The sequence below is a fragment of the Salvia hispanica genome, chromosome 4 (assembly GCF_023119035.1).
Source record: "Salvia hispanica cultivar TCC Black 2014 chromosome 4, UniMelb_Shisp_WGS_1.0, whole genome shotgun sequence".
NCBI lineage: Eukaryota > Viridiplantae > Streptophyta > Magnoliopsida > Lamiales > Lamiaceae > Salvia > Salvia hispanica.
Genome location: NC_062968.1, coordinates 6,744,386 through 6,765,699, shown reverse-complemented (window position 1 = coordinate 6,765,699; position 21,314 = coordinate 6,744,386). Strand labels below are relative to the sequence as shown.

General features: G+C 38.3%; 3 protein-coding genes and 1 pseudogene across 4 annotated transcripts; 2 read left to right on the top strand and 2 right to left on the bottom strand.

The window, feature by feature from the left end:
• Window positions 1-10,645: 10,645 nt before the first annotated feature.
• Window positions 10,646-11,392, bottom strand: LOC125220270. The gene has a single exon (XM_048122430.1). The coding sequence runs from the start codon at window positions 11,390-11,392 to the stop codon at window positions 10,646-10,648; it is 747 nt and encodes a 248-aa protein (XP_047978387.1).
• A 1,758-nt stretch (window positions 11,393-13,150) lies between these two features.
• LOC125220269 lies at window positions 13,151-14,245 on the top strand (annotated as a pseudogene).
• A 1,281-nt stretch (window positions 14,246-15,526) lies between these two features.
• LOC125219296 (uncharacterized protein At1g26090, chloroplastic) lies at window positions 15,527-17,651 on the top strand. Of its 2 annotated transcripts, none has more exons than XM_048121237.1 (7): window positions 15,527-15,854; window positions 15,997-16,143; window positions 16,224-16,298; window positions 16,414-16,601; window positions 16,680-16,842; window positions 16,926-17,336; window positions 17,433-17,651. In XM_048121237.1, exons 1-7 carry the CDS (start codon window positions 15,618-15,620, stop codon window positions 17,529-17,531), a joined length of 1,320 nt encoding a protein of 439 aa, XP_047977194.1. In that variant the 5' UTR covers window positions 15,527-15,617; the 3' UTR covers window positions 17,532-17,651. The 2 variants fall into 2 exon arrangements, with proteins under 2 accessions (XP_047977194.1, XP_047977193.1); XM_048121236.1 differs by having other exon boundaries at window positions 15,529-15,854; window positions 17,428-17,651.
• Window positions 17,652-17,757: 106 nt separating this feature from the next.
• On the bottom strand, window positions 17,758-19,160 carry LOC125220268 (F-box only protein 6-like). The gene is made up of 2 exons (XM_048122428.1): window positions 19,150-19,160; window positions 17,758-19,071 (listed from the first exon to the last, which is right to left on the bottom strand). The coding sequence occupies exons 1-2, from the start codon at window positions 19,158-19,160 to the stop codon at window positions 17,907-17,909; spliced, it is 1,176 nt and encodes a 391-aa protein (XP_047978385.1). The 3' UTR covers window positions 17,758-17,906.
• Between the last annotated feature and the right edge of the window lie 2,154 nt (window positions 19,161-21,314).

Here is a 21,314-nt window from a genome sequence, read left to right as displayed (position 1 = left end):
AGTGACTGAGTGAACCCAGTGTTTGGCCTAGAATTGGGTGATCCTGACAAGCGGATATACTGATTGGGGAAGAAAAGGGGGGCGGCGGAAGTTCAAGGCTGCCTAAGGCCGGATTGCACCTGATCTAGAGGGGAAGGGTGGTTGAAAATATAGCCTGTTCTATGTGTTTAAGTTGACTATATGTGTTATGTGTTTGTGCCGTTATTTTGTTTTTTTTCTTGTGCGTCAGAGTCTTGGGTCTAGTTAGGTAGAGTCGGTCAGGGGGAGTAACCAAGCTCGAATTCGACTTATTTCTTTTTGTTTGTCTTCACGCTTGAGGACAAGCATGTGGTAAGTGTGAGCAGTTTGATAAGTCGAATTCTAAGCCTTGGTTACTGGTCAGTATGTCGTGAATTGCATGTATTATCTGCAAAACAGTTGCTTAAGTGTGCAGGATTGAAGGATCCAAGTCAGTAGGTGACGATTCGGGTGACGCAAGTGAAAAGGGCGCCAGAAGGGTGCGATACTGACCAGGATGCATGCCAGAGAAAGAAGTCTACCCTAAAAAGCAAGGAAGAGTCTACCCTAAAAGCAAGGGCAAGCCTCCCTATAAAAGAAGCCACTTGGAGAGAGAGAAAGAGTTGGGTTAGAAGCTCTCCGTTCGTAATTCGAAATTAACACTTAGTAGAATTCTCTCTAGAAGATCCATCCTTCAGCATTATCCACCCTCTCGTTCCTCGCCACAGCCATGGTTACTTGACGTCCGGAGTCTGCCGGAGAAGTCATCAGTCCGCGTTCCAGCCAGTTATCGTGGCAGTGTAGGAGTATCATCGCCCGGAGTGGCACAAACAATCTTAATCGCTTTCCTAGTTTAAGTTTACTTGTTTTCATCGTTGGTTATTTGCAAACACTCATCGTTGTTGCTCTTTTGAAGTACTTTGTTATATTCTAACATTTACGTTATGAAGTTTCTATTTCGCATGTCGCTTTGGTTCGAGTTTGCTTCATTCTGCCTAGGAAAGTTAGATCTAGTTATTGCTTTCAATTTCTAAGTGTTTTCTTATCGAGGGTTGTTGATTCAAGGTGTAGCCATGTTTAGTCAAGCTTTCGTGCATGAGTTCTTTTCTGCGTTGTGATTACCACCTTGCATATCAGCTAGTAGAAGTCAAGTTACAGTTTCATTGTTTAATCTGAGTTTGAGCGTTTTAATCGATGGATCTTGAGTTTTAATTTACGAATCTGAAGTACTTGGTGAAGAAGAAAACGTCAAAATCAACTTTACTTGGACCACTTTACTTTTATAAGTTACTTTTGCTTTTGTTCCCTACTTTTCAGATGTACTGCCCAGACCTGTCAGAAGCCCCAGCCATCAGATATACCTTGTTGTCTAATTTTCCTCTTTTAGTAACTGTCTACTTTCCATAAGTCTCTCGATACACCTTGTCCCCTATTTTCATGAACACTCCCACATGTCTGTTATTTTTCCGCCGACTAGTCAGTAGAGTACTACCTTTACTTCCTGCCTAGGTAAAATCTCAACCCAAGCGTGGTAGCTAACCAAACACCCAGGAAAGTCACCACAGTTATCTAAACGTGTCCATCCTCGTGGGATTCGACCCTTACCTCCACTATACTAACCAGTAGAAGTGGGTTGAGGAAATTTGTTTGAAGCCAGGTCCCGGTTATCGTACCAACGACTCAGTTGGGTCGGGAATCACTTCCTGATCAGTTGGATACACTCAAATTTACATACGAAAAACTAGGGAACAAACCTGACGAGCATCAGACTTCAACTCCCAGAAAATAATTGAGGGCCCCCAAATCCTTCATTTCGAATTATGTCGCCAAATTCTTCTTAAGCTGCTTTATCTCTTCAAAATCGTCTCCTGTGATGATCATATCATCGACATAGATTAGTAGACACGTGATTTTATCCTCTCTCTTCTTCAGGAATAGAGTGTGATCGGCATTACTCTGCAGATAGTCGTACTTCTTCATGGCTTCTGTAAATCTCCCGAACCAAGCTCTCGGAGACTATTTTAACCCATACAAGGTTTTCTTCAATTGGCAGACTTCTCCATCTTCAAAGTCATCTTCGAAACCTGGCGGAGCTTCCATGTAGACTTCTTTTTTCGGTTCACCATGCAAGAATGCATTGGTGACATCGAACTGGTGCAGGGGCCAATCCTTGTTTGCAGCTATAGAAAGCAGAACTCGGACAGTATTCATTTTTGCCACTGGTGAGAAGGTTTCAGAGTAATCAACTCCATAGCTTTGAGTATAACCTTTAGCCACGAGGCGAGTCTTGTATCTCTCGATGGTTCCATTAGGTCTTCGTTTGATGGTAAAGACCCACCTGCACCCCACAGTTCGTTTCCCTTTTGGTAACCGACATTTCTTCCACGTCTTATTTCTTTCCAGGGCTCTCAATTCTACCATCATTGCTTCTATCCAGTGTTCGATCTTTAGGGCTTCTTTTGCAGTCTGTGGGATTTCTTCTTCTCCATATAAGGCTGCCTCAAAAGCTCTTGCCAGTTTTGTTAGATTTGCCTTTGCCACACTTCCAATTGGGTATCTTGCCCGTTTACTTGGTCTCTCTGGTGTGTATCTTTTGGGAGGAATACCACGGGTACTCCGAGGTGGCATAATATACTGCCCCGTATCTTCGTCTATAATCTCTTCATTCTTTTTTCTGTATTGACAGGGTCAGCAGTAGCAGTAACAAAGTTCTCGACAAGATTGTTTACCTCAGATATCGGAGAGGACGGTGTTGGAGCGCCACCTTGAACCACAGGTTGAGATGTGTTTGAGACAGACTCGGCGGCAGTATTATCTGGCTCTGGTGGACCTTTAGTGGGATTATGGTTATTTGACATAAGCAGCCAACTTATCGAGTCAACACTAGTTATTTCCCTCTCCCCCTGACTGGTAAGTTGGGTAGTGTAGAAAATTCAAATTCTAAGAAGGTGCAGTTTATTGTGGTAATCATTTGATAAGTTTTTGGATTGTAGCACCTATATCCTTTCTGATTGACCCCATATCCAACAAAAACACATTTGGTCGCACACAGGAACAGTTTTGTCCGCTCGTGTTTTGGAACATGGGTAAATACCGAACAACAAAAAATGTATGGCTTAAGAGATAGGGGTGGAGGAACTTTAGACAAGCTAGATATCATCTGGATAGGATTTTTTAAGGCCAAGGGCTTTGGTAGGAAGGCGGTTGAGGGTGTAAACCGATGTAGCCACGGCTTCAGGCCAGAAAAAATTTGGTACTTTTGAATCTAGGATGATGGCTCGGGTCATTTCAAGGATTATTCGGTTTCTCCTTTCGGCTACTCCATTCTGTTCGGGGGTGTAGGCGCATGAAGTTTGATGGATTAGACCATTGGTGGTGCAAAATTCTTTCATTTGGGTATTGACAAACTCTCCCACATTATCAGACCTAACACATCTGATTTATTTTTAAGAAAATACACCCATGTCATGCGAGTGCAATCATCAATAAATAAAACAAAATATCTAAAACCATTTCCACCCACAACTGGAGACGGACCCCACACATTAGAATGAATTAAGGAAAAAATATCATCAACTCTAGAATTACTGGGTTTGAAAGATTGTCGATGGATCTTAGCCAAAACACAAGTCTGACAGTGCAAAACAGAATTTGTATCTAGATGCGGAAATAAAATTTTTAAATAACTAGAAGACGGATGCCCTAACCGCCTATGCCATAACCAAGCTTCCCGTTCTGAAGTTCCGTGAGCCAGCATTCCTTTGCCAGTTTGAGCCGTCTCGTCCACATAGTATAACCCATGATGCTCAGTGCCACGCCCAATAGTCGTCCCCGTCCGGATATCCTGTAGAAAACAAAATTTTGAATGCATTAGGAGAGTGCAATTGAGTTCTCGTGTGACGTGACTGACAGATAGTAATTTCTGAGACAAAGCCGGCACAAAGAGACAATTAGAAATTTTCAAGGATGGTGATATCTGAATAGTTCCATATCCCTCGACAGATGTAAATTACCCATTGACTGTTTCAATGTAAATCCTTTTCGATTTAGTCAACTCTTCAAAGTCGGACCTATCGTAGGACATTGTGTCAGTTGCCCCACAATCAAAAATCTATCCTTTTTCATCTATCGGATCTATTTTTGTGACTTTACAGGCAGTGGATATTTCGGGATTATCTCTCAACACAAAAACAATTTTGGATTGAAATAGGGGTGTTATGGCACTTAACACTAATTCTGGGGTTATCAAATGATTTTGGATAATTATGGGGTCTGTCATGTAAAAGGGTGGGGCAGAAATATAATTATGAAAAGTTGAAGTTTTTGAGGGCAAAGCCCCAAACCCTTTACACTCCTTGGTCATCGCCTCCTCCATTCACACCCCACCACCCGCCGGCCGCCGGTCGAGACCTCCACCGATCCGCCGCCATCGTTTTCGGCGTGCGTAGCCCCTTGGCTGTCCGTCGGGGCGACAAATCCGTTGCCCTCTTCTCTCCCTACCGCCATTTTTCCTTTTCCGGTTGAGCTCCGATTCAGTTTATGCCCATCCTCCCACCATTCCGGAAATCCAACCAATTTGATACACGTTTCTTTGGTGTGCTTCGTCATCCCGCAATGGGTACAATACAACTTTGATTTGTCGATTCCTCTCCGATTTGAAGAATTGTTGCGAGATTGTGGTGGTGGCAGTGGTCCCCGATGAGGTGGCGGTGGCTGCGTTGCTCTGTTTTGGCCGCCGAACTGAGGCGACGGTGCTCCCTGGCGAGCACCAAAGCCCGCGCCAATGTCGGCGTTGGTGGGCTTGGCAGTCGGTCTCCAGATTCCAGCCCTTGCTTCTTCTTGTTTGATGATGCCGAAGGCTGTCTCGGCAGTCGGTTCATCCTTCAACATCTCCCTTCCGAGGTTGTCATACTTGTCATCCAATCCGGCAAGAAATTGGTAAAGGCATTTAATTTCTTGTTCCTTTCGGTAAGTATTGATTGCTTTGTTGCAACAATCATACGGACAAGGTTTCCGGGCATCTGTGTTCACCCACAGATTTTGTAAATCGCTCCAGTAACTTTCAAGGGACTCGTTCCCTTGTACTAACTTGTTCGCCTTGATTTCCAGATCGTAAACTTGCACAGGGTCAGCCCTGACTCCAAATGTAGTGTTGAGACTTTTCCACATCTCCTTTGTTGTCTGATGTTGAGCGAATTGAATCACCAATTTTTGATCCATATTCTGGATCAACCATGAGATAACCGTGAAATCTGCTACCTGCCATATTTTGAACTTTGGGTCGTCGGCTTTTGGAGGATCCTCATCTCCTTCGAGATGATGGATTTTCCCTCGACTGCCAACGTTGATTCGCATGATTCTTTCCCAAACAGGGAAGTTACTCCCATCGAACTTGAATCCAGTTGAGACGTTTTCAAAGGTGTTTGTCATGTTAAATGATACTCACTTGATTTTGGCTGTTTTTGGGTGTAGGTTTGAAAGATTTCTACCGAATCTGTAGTTGAAAGGTTTGGGAGGGTTTGAACAATGATGAATCTTAATTCTGAGTTCGATTGAACCACAGAACCGTTGCTGCTCTTGATACCATGATAAAACTAGGAATTGTATTTCATTGAGATGATTTTGTGATACATTGTACACCCAATTTATAATACTAGAGAAGTAAATGCATCCAGAAACTATACACTTGGAACTACAACATTATTAATGTTAAATTCCTTGAAACTCTAAAGTGCCTCTTACAAATATTCTTGAGACCCCAATATTCTATTTCCAACATCTACAAGCTATCAATTGTTTGTTTCTTATTTGTTCTTGGTGAAGATTGTTAGAAGATATACATAAATCAATAGAAGATGAGAATAGATTTATTTACCTTATGGATATATCCATATAATTCTACTAGGATTAGGATTAGGATTAGGATTAGGATTATATTTTTCATATATAAAGAACATACGTGATTCGTTCTATGAAGTAGAATCAAGAATAATACAATGTGATCTTTAAAGTTCATTAGCCTTTTATATTTTGTATTAGTATTTTATTTCCACATTATATTTTTGAACAAAGATAAGGGTTAGAAGTTAGAAGTGATGATGATTGAATGAAGAAAATTGTGATGCATCAAACAACCATGTATAGGCGTGGGAAAGAGGACACAATAGATGAATCTTCATTATTTTCACTATTTGTTTATTAGAATAGCAATCAAAGTATCGTCATTATCTGTATGTCACAGAGTCTATCATGGTTGGCAGCAAGATCACAGTGGCGGACCCAATGCCAACAATTGTACCCCAATTTTTTTTTGTCCTTCAGTGCTATGTTTGTTATTATATTATTATTATTAATCCTTTAATCAAGTATTCTTATTTAAGATTTGCAATGTGTCGGGGATCGGTGGTGCAAACCCGAACTCCATATTAGCATGATATTGTCCGTTTTGGGCAAAACCCTTACGATTTTGCTCTTAGGATACTCCCAAAAAAACCTCATACTAATAGCGTTGGAGTAACCCATATATATATGCTTACAATTTTTGTTCATTCTCCAATGTGGAATATTGTTTGCACTTCCACAATGAATCGGTTACAAATTAAGATAAGGAAACTAAACATAAAATTAGATATGAAAAAGCATTAAAAATTGTAGTCAATGTGCAACACAAGTTTAATTATATTTTTTTTGTTTAGAGTGTCGTTAGGAGGTTGACTAATTATGACACAAGTCATTAATTCTCAAGCATAGGGATGACAAATCGTGCGTGTTGTGTCGTTATCGTGTCGAACGGCACGATAACAAAAAACACGAACACGACCCGTTAAGAAAACTCCAAACACGAACACGAACACGACCCGCTACCCTTAGACACGAACACGACACGAATCCATTAACGACACAAACCAATACGGGTCAACACGACACGATAACAATAAATTTATGACACGACACAATAACGACATTGTAATAATAATATAATAATATATAAATATTATTTCTTATATTAAATTTTAAATTTTAATTTTAAAATTTTAAATAAATAAAATAATAATAATATTATAATATATTAATATTATTTCTTAACATGTAACACGAACACGACACGAACACGACACAAAGTTTTCGTGTCGTTATCGTGTCGACACGATAAGGACACGAAACCAATAAGTCTTGACACATACCCATTAATTTCGTGCGGGTTCGTGTCGTGTTATCGTGTAGTGCCAAAAATTGTCAACCCTACTCAAGCATGCGTTTTCATTTCCTAGAAGAATTATCTAGTATTTCATCTTTAATTAGCAGAGTTGAAGAGTCTTTTGTAAGCTGAACCATTTTCAAATCAATTCAGGAATCAGTTTTTTCTCCGTGTAAAAATTCATCTCCGTAATAGCTCCTAAAACAAAAGGTATACAACCATTATCTCAATCAAAACAAAGTGAAATCCTAGTGCCAATGATCCAACAGTTTGGTGTCAGAGCCTAGTTAAAATACTAGAATTTCTCGAGCAAAGAAAAGCTTGAGGGAACTTTGAGTTTTGGTGTAAGAAGATGAAGACACTATTTGCCTCATTGGACTTGTGGGAGCTCGTCGATGAAGGCTACGACGAGTGCTCAAAAGTGATCGGAACTCCTAATGGCGGACGGAGGGAGTAGTATGTAACTAGAGACACGCATCTTCAAAGTGAAGAGGTGGGAGTTGTTGGGTCGCAAACCCATACCACATCGGAGAATGGATGAAAGTTGGAAGCACTAAAAATTGTTACTCGACCTTAGTTTAAGTTCTTTTGGGAGCGACCCAAATAAAAATCTACGCGGGCATGGCTCCGCCAAAAATGGACAATGTCAAACTGATGCGCAGTTGACAATCCTAACTATAGGTTGGCTTCGGGTCAGGCCTGGATGAACCTAGTTTAGGAATCAGGTTAGAGTCGGACTCAGGATGACCTAGGGGGGATTAGCTGAAATAACTTACTCCCTCCGTCCCAGATAATTCGACCCAGTATTCCATTTTGGATCATCCCACATAATTTGTCCCACTTCACTTTTACCATTTTTGGTAGTGGACCCCATATTCCACTAACTCATTCCTACTCACATTTTATTATAAAACTAATACTTTAAAAGTAGGACCCACATCCCACCAACTTTTTCAACTCACTTTCCATTAGATTTCTTAAAACCCGTGCCGGGTCAAAGTGTCCCAAATTATCTGGGACGGAGGGAGTATATTCTAGTTAGCGGAATATGAAGTTCAGGGCCGGATCTAGTAGGGCCTCACGAGGGGCATTTGCCCCTCCTCAATATATTTCATGTAGTACTAATTTGTTACTCCCTCGTCCCCTATAATTCGTCACCATTTGACCCAGCACGAGTTATAAGAAATGTAATAGAAAGTGGGTTGAAAAAGTTAGTGACATGTGGGTCCTACTTTTATATATTAATTTATAATAAAATATGAATGAGAATGAGTTAGTGGAATGTGAAGACTACTGCCAAAAGTAGTAAAAGTGATAGATGACAAAATTTTAGGGACGGACGAAAATGGAAATAAGTGACAAATTTTCAGGGACGGAGGGAGTATATAATTTTAAAATATTTTTTATTTCCCTTATAAATGCCCGACCTCAAACTTTTAATATTTCTTTTAATATACTCCCTCCGTCCTCCATTAGGAGTCTCATTCATGGGCGGCACGGGTTTTAAGAAATGTTATGAAAAGTGGGTGGAAAAAAGTTAGTGGAATAGAGGTCCCACTTGTATATATTAGTTTTAAATGAAATGTGAGTGGAATGAGTAAGTGGAAGGCGAGACCCTCTTACCATTTAAGGTAAAAATGAACCGGGACTCTTATTCGCGGATGGACTAAAATGAGAAAACAGGACTCCTATTCACGGCAGAGGGAGTATATTTTTTCCCACGTTGAATTAAAATCCTGGATCTGGCCAAATCCAAGCCCAGAAAATGGAGGGGGGATTTAATATTTTAAATATTAATAAATTTAATATTTTAAATATTAACTACAATTTAATGTTATTTTTAATAATAAAATGAATAATATTATATTAATATTTAAGTAAACTAGCTTCATTAATAAAATAAACTTGCATTAGCTTCTAATTTGCAAACATGTACTTATTATTCCTCTAAAAATGTAAAATCATTGTACATATTATATTCATTTAAAATTATTGTAAATATTAGATACAAAAGTGATATAAATAGAGTACTCCCTCCGTTCCAAGGAAGATGACTCCTTTCTTGGGCGGCACATAAATTTATGCAATTTTATTCGTGTGTGAAGTGGAGAGAGTAAAGTAAGAGGGAGATAATAAAGTAGAGACCAAGGTGTTTTCATTTATACTAATGGATCATCTTTGTCGGGATAACTCATAAAGAAAAGTGGGCCACCTTTAAAAATGTTTATTTTAACTCATAGAGAGTAAGATGCGTTTATATTCTTGTTGAGGGTTCCTAGACCTCTTAATAAAAATCTAATACCTAAACTACTGGACTACTACATTTATATACTCCCTCCATCCAAAAAAAATAGACAAAATTGTATATGACATGAGTTTTAATGAATAATTGGTACAGTAGGGGGGGGGTATGTGGTGGAAATAGTGTTAGTGGATTGTGGGATCCACATTTAGAATGATGTGTAGGGTAAGTATTGGTTTAAAACTTTCCATTTTAAGACTTAGTCTAATTTTGATGGACGACTAAAATAGTAAAATTTGTCTGTTTTATTTTTGGACAGAAGGGGTAACTGAAAACAAATACATTACGCTCTACGTAGGGGGTAGATATGCTACTTTAGGCTCGATTTAAGGAAAATTAAGGCTCTCCGAATGCATGTGCCCTCATTCTTCTTCCTCCCCTTCCCCCTAGATCTGTCAATGAGTATAATGCCAAAAATGGTAAAAAGTGAAATGTAACAAATTTTATGAGATGATGGAAAATGAAATATGTAACAAATTTTCAAGGATACATTTGTCTATGCAATGTTTCCTTTAACATTTGTATATTGTAGAGAAACCTGCATTATGATCCACATTATCAGCCACTGTAGCCTGTAGGTGTGTTGTCTCTCTACCCATTAATTTTCCATTTGTTCAATGTGATCATACAATTTTAAATTTTCTAACAGATTTTCTACATAAATAGAGTAGTATATAAAAACTCAACAACTTGTGTGATTGGTGATATTTAACTGGCGAAAGCATGTGATACAAAGTCAATAACTGTTCTCTCATGAGAGACAATTGGAATCTCAAAACAAATGATAACATTAAACAATACAACTATGCAAGTCCCTCGTGTTTATGATCTCATCATATTTATATTCTTTGAAATTTTTCTTCGTTTTAACTACATTAATCTTTTCTAGACAGCAAGTTAAAAAACATGCAGATAATTATGAAAATCTATCTACATGAGAGTTAGAATGATTTTTTACCATTTTTTTATCTAGATATTTAGAACATCTTTATCTTGGTTTAATCAGAAAATAAAGATAAGAAAAAGCAAGAAAATAAAAAGACAAGCCATATAGTAGAGATATTTGAGAATTTAAGAAAAAATATACAACTATACATCATTCTGTTTCTTTTTTTCTAATCTACAAAATTGTTGATCTCATAATGAGTCTAAATGTAGAGAATGTTGAGAAGGGAAACTCTGGTTTTGATCAACTGTCTGAAGATTGATTCGAGATCTTCTTCAACAACTTGAATGTCTGAATCCATCTCTTTTATGTGATTCACGAGCTCGTTTTCTTGGTTCAGTTGCAAGAATGATTCCACCTTGTTGAACTCATTTTCGTCAGTGGATACTTTCTTAGATTGCATCAGCTTTGACAGCAAACATCTCTTTCTTTCGTACACATTTGTCCCCAACACGTAGGCCAACAGAGACTCGAGCAAGGAAATGGCAACAGACTCTGCATCCTTCAATATGGAACCATTATCACAAGTGGCCGAGGAGCTATGCCTCAAGTTCTTCAAACACTTTTGTATCATTTTCTTCAACTTCTTTCTGGAAGAAAGGTAAGCATTGATGCCTTGAACATCCTTTCTCCTTATTGCAGAAAGAAGATCTCTTAAATCTTCCTTTGCAAGAGAGATGGCATCTTTAACTGAACTGCAAGCATCCAATAGCTTAATGCAATCATCCACACATTCTTCGGAAACAATCTGTTGAATGTGAGACAAAAGAAGCAAATCGTCAATGCTCTCATGCAAGTTTCTTAGGCCATTTATTTTTCCATTGAATAATGAGAGCGATGAACAAGTATCTTCTGATGACCTCAATCTGGATAAGTTGTCTTCGAACTGTGAAACAGCAGGATGGGATGAAGATGGGAAACTAAGAGAGCGGCCGTGATGAAGAGCCATTGTTTTCTATTAGTTTTATGTTCTTGGTGAAAATAAGGGCTAGAATTGAATCTATGATTGAACGAAGAAAATATTGATGTATCTGGTCAATATATATAGTAGGGAAGAGGACACTGAGGAATCTTCATTATTTTCTCAGTGACAGATGATTGTGAGTTTGATTGCCTTAAAATAACAATATTTTAGTGTAACGCATGAGGGTATTGCGGGTTCTGCTCTTGTGGAAGAAACAAAGGATCAGAATATAACATTATATTGTCTGTAGATCAACAATCAAAGTCTCATCATTATCACACGTGCATATCATTCGTTAATCGTGTGGTGTACATATTATATAGCTCTGTGTCCAGCAGATGCACAGATCTGCCAAATAATATTTTTTCTTCGTTTTGTCTGAGATGCATACAAACTTCTAGCCAATTAACCTGTAATACTTCACTTTGGATCAGAGTTCATGCATGAAAATGTGGAGTTGTAATAATGCGTTTTTTATCCTATATGATTCTTGGTCAGAATTGCATATAGTGTTGTTCTTTCTACAGAAGAGCTATTAAAGTCGTCTCACAATAAAAGTCAGTCTGCATCTGAGATACATGAAGATATGGGATCAGTTGTAATTTGTTTAGGAAAATGTAGACATAGCCGGAACAACAGTTAATCTCCTTTAATACCTATAATTCTGGTTTTGCAAAAATATATTGGTTCAGTTTGTAGCCCTGTTTTGTTCACTGAACAAGAGGAAAAATTGGCAGTTATTGATTCACTTCAGAGCTCTTCCTATAGACTTAGTTTGCTTGTTATAGTTTTTAAAACCCAACATGCTAGAAGCTCCCATTTTTCTTGTTATCTCGATTTTCGGTTAAATTGTGGATATCAAACAGGCATGGAAATCGTCGAACGTAGGAAGGATAGTAAAATTGATGGATTCAGCCAAATGTGATAGTTGAATGGAAGACGACATAGTAATATAATGTTAATGTGTGTGTGTGTGCAAGAAATGGCAGCAGATACACATACATACAGCTTCTTAATTTCCCCCAAGTAGCCAACATTTCATGGGATGCAGAGCTCTCTATCCTCTACCAAGAGTTCAAGTAAATGTTCAGTTAACTATCTCACTTCTTCGAGTTAATTACCTTCTGGAAACTGAAGACAGATTTTGTATATTTTTTATGTGATTTAGTATAAAATATGTTATGTAATGTAATGTTTGAGATGTTTCTGCAGTTGATTGACGATCAAGGATATGAAAACTATATAAGTTGCCTAATGGTATTGATTTGCATAAAAATTGTTTTGATATATAGAGTATTGGATTTCCTAATTAATTTTGGAGTAGCATTAAGTTGTATATGGAAAGTAGTTGTGCTTTGGTTTTCTTTCCGTTCTAAATTAGGGTTAAGTTTTACAGTATTTTCTAATGTCTTAGGCCATCTCCAACCATTTATGTTAAACTCAAATCCATTTTTGAGTATACCTCATACCAAAAAGTAGTTTTACTCCAACCATTTACATCATATTTAAGTTTTACACCATTTTTGAGTATTTGGCTAACAAAATTTTGGAGTAAACACCATATTTGGTGTTATTCCATTGAAAACCCCAAAAACGGGTTTGAGTTTGGTGTATGGTTGGGGAAATTATCTACACCAAAAATGAGTTTTGGTGTATGGTTGGAGATGGTCTTAGAATTAGGGCCTGTATAAATAAAGACTTTATAATCAATATTAATATTTTTGTGAGTTGTCATTGAATTCCATGGGAAATTGTATAAAAATGGTTAAATCGGGCAAAGCTAGAGCCTCAAAGAAGTGTAGAGAGGAGCGTAGCTGTGGAATTGGAAAAGAAGATGAAATAATGGAAGATGAGATCTGGAAAGATTATCCTGAGGATCTGTTTGAAGGTGTACTAGCTAGAGTTCCGATAGCAACGTTTTTCCGGTTCCGGTTCCGTTTGTCAGAAGTGGAATTCATTTATTAATTGTCAAAGCTTCTCCCAGCAATGTGGCCAAGTAAAGCATGCTAAGCCTTGGTTCTATGGCATCCCCTGCGAGGACATATATACGGGAACGGGAGCAATGTACGATCCTTCATCGAACAAGTGGCACCATCCAACCTTGCCTGCTTTTCCAACCAAAGAGTCCCTGTTTCCAGTTGCATCAGCTGGAGGTCTCATCTGCTTCGCTGACTTCAACTACAGAAGCTTCTACGTGTGTAACCCTCTGACGAGGTCATTCAAGGAGTTGCAAGAGAGGCCTGTGAAGCTGGTGTGGTCGCCTGCAGCTTTAGGAATGACGCAGACGCAGAATGGTGGGTATAAGATCATTTGTGTTGATAGTGAGAGGGACTACCAAGTGTACGACTCTGCAATAACTCTTGGATTAGTCCAGGAAGCATGCCCCCGAGTATCAAGCTTCCACTAGCGCTCACGGCGTTCATGTGTGAGGCGGTTGCAATTGAGGGGAGGCTGTATTTCACGCGGTCAAAGCCGGACAGGCTCCTATCATATGAGGTGAGCACCGGGATGTGGAGGCAGTACGTAGTCCCAACCCCTCCTAACCTGAGTCTGTATGATTGCGTATTGGCGGAGAGTGAGGGCAGGATCATGTTGGTGGGGCTGCTGAAGGAGGATGCAGCGTCATGCGTATGCATATGGGAGTTGGAGATGATGACTCTGCTGTGGAAGGAGGTTGACAGAATGCCAAACATATGGTGCGGAGAACTTTATCAAGCTCCCCGGCTCTGTCCACCCGGGAATGGCTCAAGCTCCCCGGCTCTGTGCTGCTGACTAGGCGGAAGACCCAGGTGATTTATCACGGCACTGCTTTTCACTTGTTTGACTGCAATCCCTTAGTTTAGATTTCTAACTCTACACTTTTATTTAAATATTGTTGGATTCTGATTCTACAAGCCATCAATAGGTTTTTTCTTGTTTGTTATTGGGGTTAATGCAGGATTTTTACGTAGTGGGGTAGAGGACACAACAGATAAATTTTTATTATTTTCACAATTTGCTTATTAGATCAGCAATCAAAGTATCGCTATTATCTGTGTATCACATAGTCTAACATGGTTGGTAGATTAGGTCTTAAATCAGGGTAAACTAACGATTAATCGACACTCTTACTTTTTACAAGTATTTTTGGTAATTGAAATAATACATGACTAACGCGTCTCACTTATATTTTATTATAAGACTACTATACAAAAGTAGGACACACATTTGACTAACTTTTCCACCTAATTTCCACTGTGAATCTTAAAACTTGAGTGAAACAGTGTCAATTAGTGTGGACGAAAGGAATATATAACTTCAACTTTTATTGGTTTTTTATATCTTTTCTTTTTTTTTCAATTAATGTTAATAAATATAGACGGATACAGCTGAAAATGTACTCCCTCCGTTCCCTCATAGTTAAAGCGAAATTTTTTGGCACAGAGTTTAAGAAGGGATGATGAGTGTGTTAAATAAATAGATAAAAAAGTAAGATAGAATAAAGTAGAAGTGAATAAAGTACAAAGAATAAAGTAAAAGAGAGTAAAATAAAAAATAGAAAAAATTTACTCCAACTATATACTCCCTCCATCACATTCAAGACGACCATATTTCCTTTTTTGTTTGTCCCAATCAAGATGACTACTTTCCAATTTTGGAAATAACCTCCTCTCTCCTCTCTCATCATTAAAATATTCAACTATTTTTTTTTCTACTTTATTCTATCTAACAACACTTCATAAAATTTCGTGCTACTCAAGAATGTGGCCATCTTGAGTGGGACGGAGAGAGTATGAAAATAATTCAACTAAAAGTGAATTTTTCGAAATGGAAAAATGACTTAACTATGAGGAAACTAGAAGAGTATTTATTCAACAATATACTTTTAGGTGATTCAATCATTCATAATCCTAATTCTTGAATGTCAATCAATTCAGCAATGCATCTATGGCCAATTTATTAGTCTGTAAACACAAAAAATATACATATAATTAAACAATATTAATAAATATGAAATACTGAAACAATCAACAAATTAAATGAAATTGGTATGTCTATGGGCAATTTGCATTTTACCAAGAAATTAAATTAAATTCAACGGTACAAATTGCATTTCCGAAAAGCTGCTGGCCTAATTTGTAACTTCTTCTTCCCCATTCAATACTCTCACCCTTTTATATCTTCCCCAATTACTTCATTCTGATTAAGCAAAGAATCAATCAAGCAATCAATGGCATCCTGCCCTTCGCCCCTTCTTCCTCGATCACTATTTCCGCCTCAAGATTTCCGCTATTTTTCTCCGGTTAGAACTGCTCAGATAAGAAGAGTAAATAAGAAACCAGAAAAAGTTCACCCTATGATTCTGGCCGTCGCCGCCTCCAATGCTGAGTTTCAACCGTCCAAATTGGTGACTTTCCTCGGTAAAGGCGGCTCCGGAAAAACTACCGCCGCTGTGTTTGCAGCTCAGGTATGCCTGAACTTCCAATGTAATCGAGGACCGCTCAATCGTATTTTCCAGTCGAATTACAGCTTGATTAACTAATCGATTTTCGAATTATTAGATCTCTGGTTATGAATCTGAAAATGTTTTGCTGATTGTCTGCATCCAGCATTATGCTACATTAGGGCTCAAAACATGTCTGGTGATACAATCTCAAGATCCCACCGCTGAGTATCTTCTAGACTGTAAAATTGGATCATCTTCACCAGTCCAGTGCAATGCCAATTTGTCTGCTGTTAGACTAGAAACCACTAAGGTCCGTTCATTCCATCCTTCATTTCTGCATACCGAGTTTAGTTGTTTTGATCGTCTAATCAGAAGTAATCTTAATCGCAGATGATTCTCGAGCCCCTTAAGAAGCTCAAGCAAGCTGATCAACAGCTCAAAATGACACAAGGTATTCTTGAAGGGGTAGGTACGTAGTAGCTTCTGTAATCAACTAGTATACCACATGATATTGGCTTTTCTTTTCGGTTTTATGTAGAAACTTGCTGATCGGTTATTTCGTGCATCACTGTTCTTGTAGGTAGTTGGTGAAGAGCTCGGTGTTCTTCCCGGTATGGATTCCATATTTTCTTCTTTGGAACTTGAACGCCTCGTGGGATTCTTCCTGTCTGAGAGGAAAGGTGGGAAAGCAAAGTATGATGTAGTCGTCTATGATGGTGTAAACACTGAAGAAACTATACGTATGATCGGTGCTACCAGTAAAGCAAGGTTATTAGTCAACTGATAATAGCAGTTTTCTTGGTGTCCTTTATTTGCTCACATCGTTTGTTGTTTCTCGTTGTGAAGATTGTATTTGAAATATATGAGGATGCTGGCTGAAAAGACTGATATGGGGAGGGTGGCCGGGCCGTCTCTCTTGAGACTTGTCGACGATGCCCTGAGTCTAAGTGGCAATGCTGTCAATCGAACAAGTTCAGAGATATGGGATTACTTAGAACAAACATTGGAGGTGGGAGTGAGACAAGTTTCTGGATAAAATCTCTGTAGGCGTTTAAAGAATTTTCTGATACTATCTCCATGTTGTTTCTACAGAAAGGATCTTCTATCTTTGCAGAACCTCATAGATTTGGCTGCTATCTTGTGCTGAACCCAGATAATCCATTATCGCTAAATTTAGCATTGCGCTACTGGGGTTGTGTGATTCAAGCTGGCGCACAAATATCTGGTGCATTTGGGATACCTACTCAAAATTCCCCAACGGCATCAGCTGAAGCCGTCAAGAACAGCTTTGCACCATTGCCTTATGCTCTCATTCCACATCTCAAATTCAGCAACCACCCCCATTGGGATGAGATCATCGCTAGTGATCATAGTACATATGCGAGAGAACTACTTTCAGACACTACCAACAAGATCTTATCTTCGGTCACGTTTGATATGCCCAATAAATCTGTGAATCTGTTCATGCCAGGTTTTGACAAGTCAGAGATCAAGCTATACCAAGTATGTGTGTACAATGTAAATTGTTTTATGTACTAATGTTTCTTTTCTCATTATGTTAGAAGAAAGTTTAATTTGGTGTTGGAAATTGCAGTATAGAGGTGGAACAGAGCTGCTAGTAGAAGCAGGCGATCAGAGGCGCGCAATTCGTCTCCCTCGTCAAATTCAGGGGAACGTAGGAGGTGCCAAATTTGTTGATAGGAGACTTGTGATTACAATGCGATAGATGTGTACATTCATGTATACACACTCGTATGTGTATTTTGAGGCACAACAGAAACAAAAAAAGATGACGTTTGTGTCATATTCTTGCAAAAACCCATTGTTCAAATTTCATGTTCAATTTGCAACATTAAACAAATGACGACCAATTGTGAAGATTGGTGATCAGTCTAATAAGCAAATTGTGAAAATAATGAAGATTCATCTATTGTGTCCTCTACCCCACTATATAATAAGCCTATACATGGTTTGTTTGATGCATCACAATTTTCTTCATCTAATCACCAAGAACAAACAAGAAAAAAACAATGGCTCTTCATCCCAATAGAAGTGTAGAGTTAGAAATCTAAACTATGGGATTGCAGTCAAACAAGGGTGAAAAGCAATGCCATAGGCAACCCATAGAGTCTTCCGCCTCCCGGTGCAGGTATTCGGCAGCACAGAGCCAGGGAGCTTGAGCCATTCCCGGGTGGATAGATCGTACGTAAAAAGTCGATTCATGTAGCTAGATCTGAGGGACAGCATAAGCAAGGCTTCGTTACCCAGACAATGCATTGTAACGCACTTCTTTCCACGAAACTCCAAGCACCATTCGTTTGGCATTCTGTCAACCTCTTTCCACTGCAGAGTCGTCATCTCCAACTCCCATATGCATACGCATGACGCTGCATCCTCCTTCCGCAGCCCCACCAGCATGATCCTGCCCCCGCTCTCTGCCACTGTGTGACCACTCCAACACATATGAGGAGGGGCAGGGACTACGTACTGCCTCCACATCCCGGTGTTCACCTCATAAGACAGGATCCCGTGCGGATCTGACCACATGAAATACAGCCTCCCCTCAGTTGCAACCTCCCTACACGTGAACACCGTGAGCGCTAGTGGAAGCTTGATACTCGGGGGCATGCTTCCTGGACTAATCCAAGAGTTATTTGCAGAGTCGTACACTTGGTAGTCCCCATGAATACCAACACAAAGGATCTTATACCCACCATTCTGCATCTGTGTCATCCCTACAACTGCACGCAGCCACACCGGCCCTGGCCTGGCTGGCAACTCCTTGAATGACCTTGTCAGAGGGTTACACACGTAGAAGCTTCTGTAGCTGAAGTCAACGAAGCAGATGAGACCTCCAGCTGATGCCACTGGTGACTTGATCACTTTGGATGGCAAAGCAGGCATAGTTGGATGGTACCACTTGTTCGATGAAGGATCGTACATTGATCCGGTTCCCATAAACACGCCCTTGCGCTTGGTGATGGCGTAGAACCAAGGCTTAGCATGCTTTACTTGGCCACATAGCTGGGAGAAGGTTTGAGAAGTAAGCAATGAATTCCACTTCCGACAAACTGAACGGAACCGGAAAAACGTTGCTATCGAAACTCTTGCTATTACTGCTTCAAACAGATCCTCTGGAAAATCTTTCCAGATCTCACCTTCCATGATTTCACCACTACGCCCCTTTCTACCTCTCTTTGAGGCTCTAGCTTTACCCGATTCAACCATTTTTATATTTCTTGGTGAATTCAAAGACAAGTCACAATAATATTAATATTGATGATAAAGTCCACCCTAAATATACCGTAAAACTAACCCTAAACGCATATATTTATTCTAATTAACTAGGTAATCACAAAATTAATAGATGTAAATCTAAATCTATTCATGATTCTAAAATACAAAAAAATTTCTCAAAATTTGTGATCCTCTAATGTATACGCACTTATATTAAAACTTTTAACTTTAAAATATATACTCGTATATCACTAATGAAATATCCATACATTCATTATAAAATAATAGCTAAAAGTATTTATTTTGTCCAGATTGGTAATAGAAGAAATTTAATTAATTAATTACGTGGTTTTATAGTAATATTGATAAATTATTATCAAATAAATTAATACTATTTCACAAATCTACCAATTAGAAAATTTATTCTAGCTATTATGTTATAAAGAATAATTTTTTAAAATAATTGATAATTGTTTAAAAATCACTTGTCAAAAACGCTATTATGTTATAAAGAATAATGTTTTTAAATAATTTATAATTGTTTAATAATCAATTGAATTTTTGACATGTAATCATAAAAATATTAATTAATAGCTACATAGCTATATATAATAAAAAATGAAAGCATTATCTTCGACATTTGATTCATCACAAGTTCTAAAATTTCAGTCATGATTAATTCTACTATTCTTCTACTAATCTTTAGAAAACTACCTAATTAAATAAGAAATAGTTTAGTCTTTGTTTTAGTAGACCGGTTGTGGGCGTCGTCCACTTTAAGGTAACACGGTCAGTTCTAAACAAAGAAAAAGAAGAATTTCACAACCTAGATAGGCTTAGACTACCTATCGTGAAAGGTTGCAATGTCAGTCCGATTATTTCTAAGCCTTACTGAAATAAGATGACGTTGGTGTGGTATAGCACTGAATGGATCTAACAGCGAGACAGTCTTTATGCTATCTACTGAAAGACGAGGTCTCGTAAATTATTTCTCAATCAATGTACGTTAGCATTGAGCATACGGTATTGATTATGCACTACTTTGACTTACCAAATGGTGCGGGTTTTTCGCAACCCAATAAGCCTGGTATATTGGGTAGTGGTGATTAGTATCTAGCGGTGCTAGGATTGCTATTATGTTGAATCGTGCGCGAGGTGAGTCTCGTTTGATAACATCCTCAAGAGAAGCTTGAAATAAGGTTTTATTATTCGGAACCTAGCTAGTTGGAGTTTAATTACTCTATGAATAATAAATAAGATTTTCTTGCTGAGTCCTCTCTTGGAATAAATAAGATATTAATTAATTAAGTCCATAGCAGACAATAATTAATTAATGGATGTTTCTATCTTAAGTGCGGGAAATAAATATAAAGTATTGGAAACCCGAAGTACTTGTAATTTCGGATTTGGATGGGGAGTGCAGTATTACTTCTGTAGTGGCTGCTCGTAATATTCCAATTTTAAGCTTATATTAAATTGGGTTTAATTTAATTAGTAAAAAGCTAATTGGAGGAGCCCATATCCAAAGCCTTCCATAGATCCCTGTCTGGGCCCAATATGTGACTTATTATAAATAGGAGAATAAAGGAGACAGAAAATACACTTGTTTTTCTCTCAAAATTTTCGGCCCTCTCTATTCCTAGTAGAGGTCGAATTTTTCTCCTCCGTGGGAAAGGATTTCTGTCTTCTCTATTTAAGTCCTAGTGCGCTGGTGAGATCAGCCCACCCTGATATCAGTTCACAGTCCGGGAACCAGTCAGAAGATCCGTGGTTTTGTACTAAAGATCTTCACGAGGAGAAGGCGCTAGCTATCTTCGATTCTTTGGAGAATCATCAAGGTATAATGGCTAAACCCTAGAACAGCATGTTTTAGATTTCATTTAATTTAAAGCATGTGATTATTTGAGTTATGAGCATGATACGTGAGATGATTACGCGAATAGAATTTGTCTAAATAATCCGCTAAATAGATCTGATTATTATGTAATTGATTTATGCATGCGCTTCCGCTGCCAACCCCTTCAATTGGTATCAGAGCCAGTCTTTGGCTCTGATTATTTGGATTTAGATTTTAGTGGAATATTTTGATTATTTTCTATATCTATGAATATTTTATATCCTAGATGATGTAGATAAGAATAATTAAATAGTTTCCTAAATTATATTATATATCTAGAATCCTAATTAGGATAGATATGTAGGATTTCATTAAATAATAAAATATATTCTCTTCCCAATCTTAAT

Excerpts from the sequence above, each read along its gene's own strand:
- LOC125220270 (XM_048122430.1), bottom strand. The coding sequence starts at position 11,392 with ATGGCTCTTCATCACGGCCGCTCTCTTAGTTTCCCATCTTCATCCCAT.
- LOC125219296 (XM_048121236.1), top strand. The coding sequence starts at position 15,618 with ATGGCATCCTGCCCTTCGCCCCTTCTTCCTCGATCACTATTTCCGCCT. Across the intron at positions 16,299-16,413 it reads CACAAGGTATTCTTGAAGGG|GTAGTTGGTGAAGAGCTCGG; the intron begins GTAGGTACGTAG and ends CTGTTCTTGTAG. Across the intron at positions 16,843-16,925 it reads ACTTAGAACAAACATTGGAG|AAAGGATCTTCTATCTTTGC; the intron begins GTGGGAGTGAGA and ends TTGTTTCTACAG.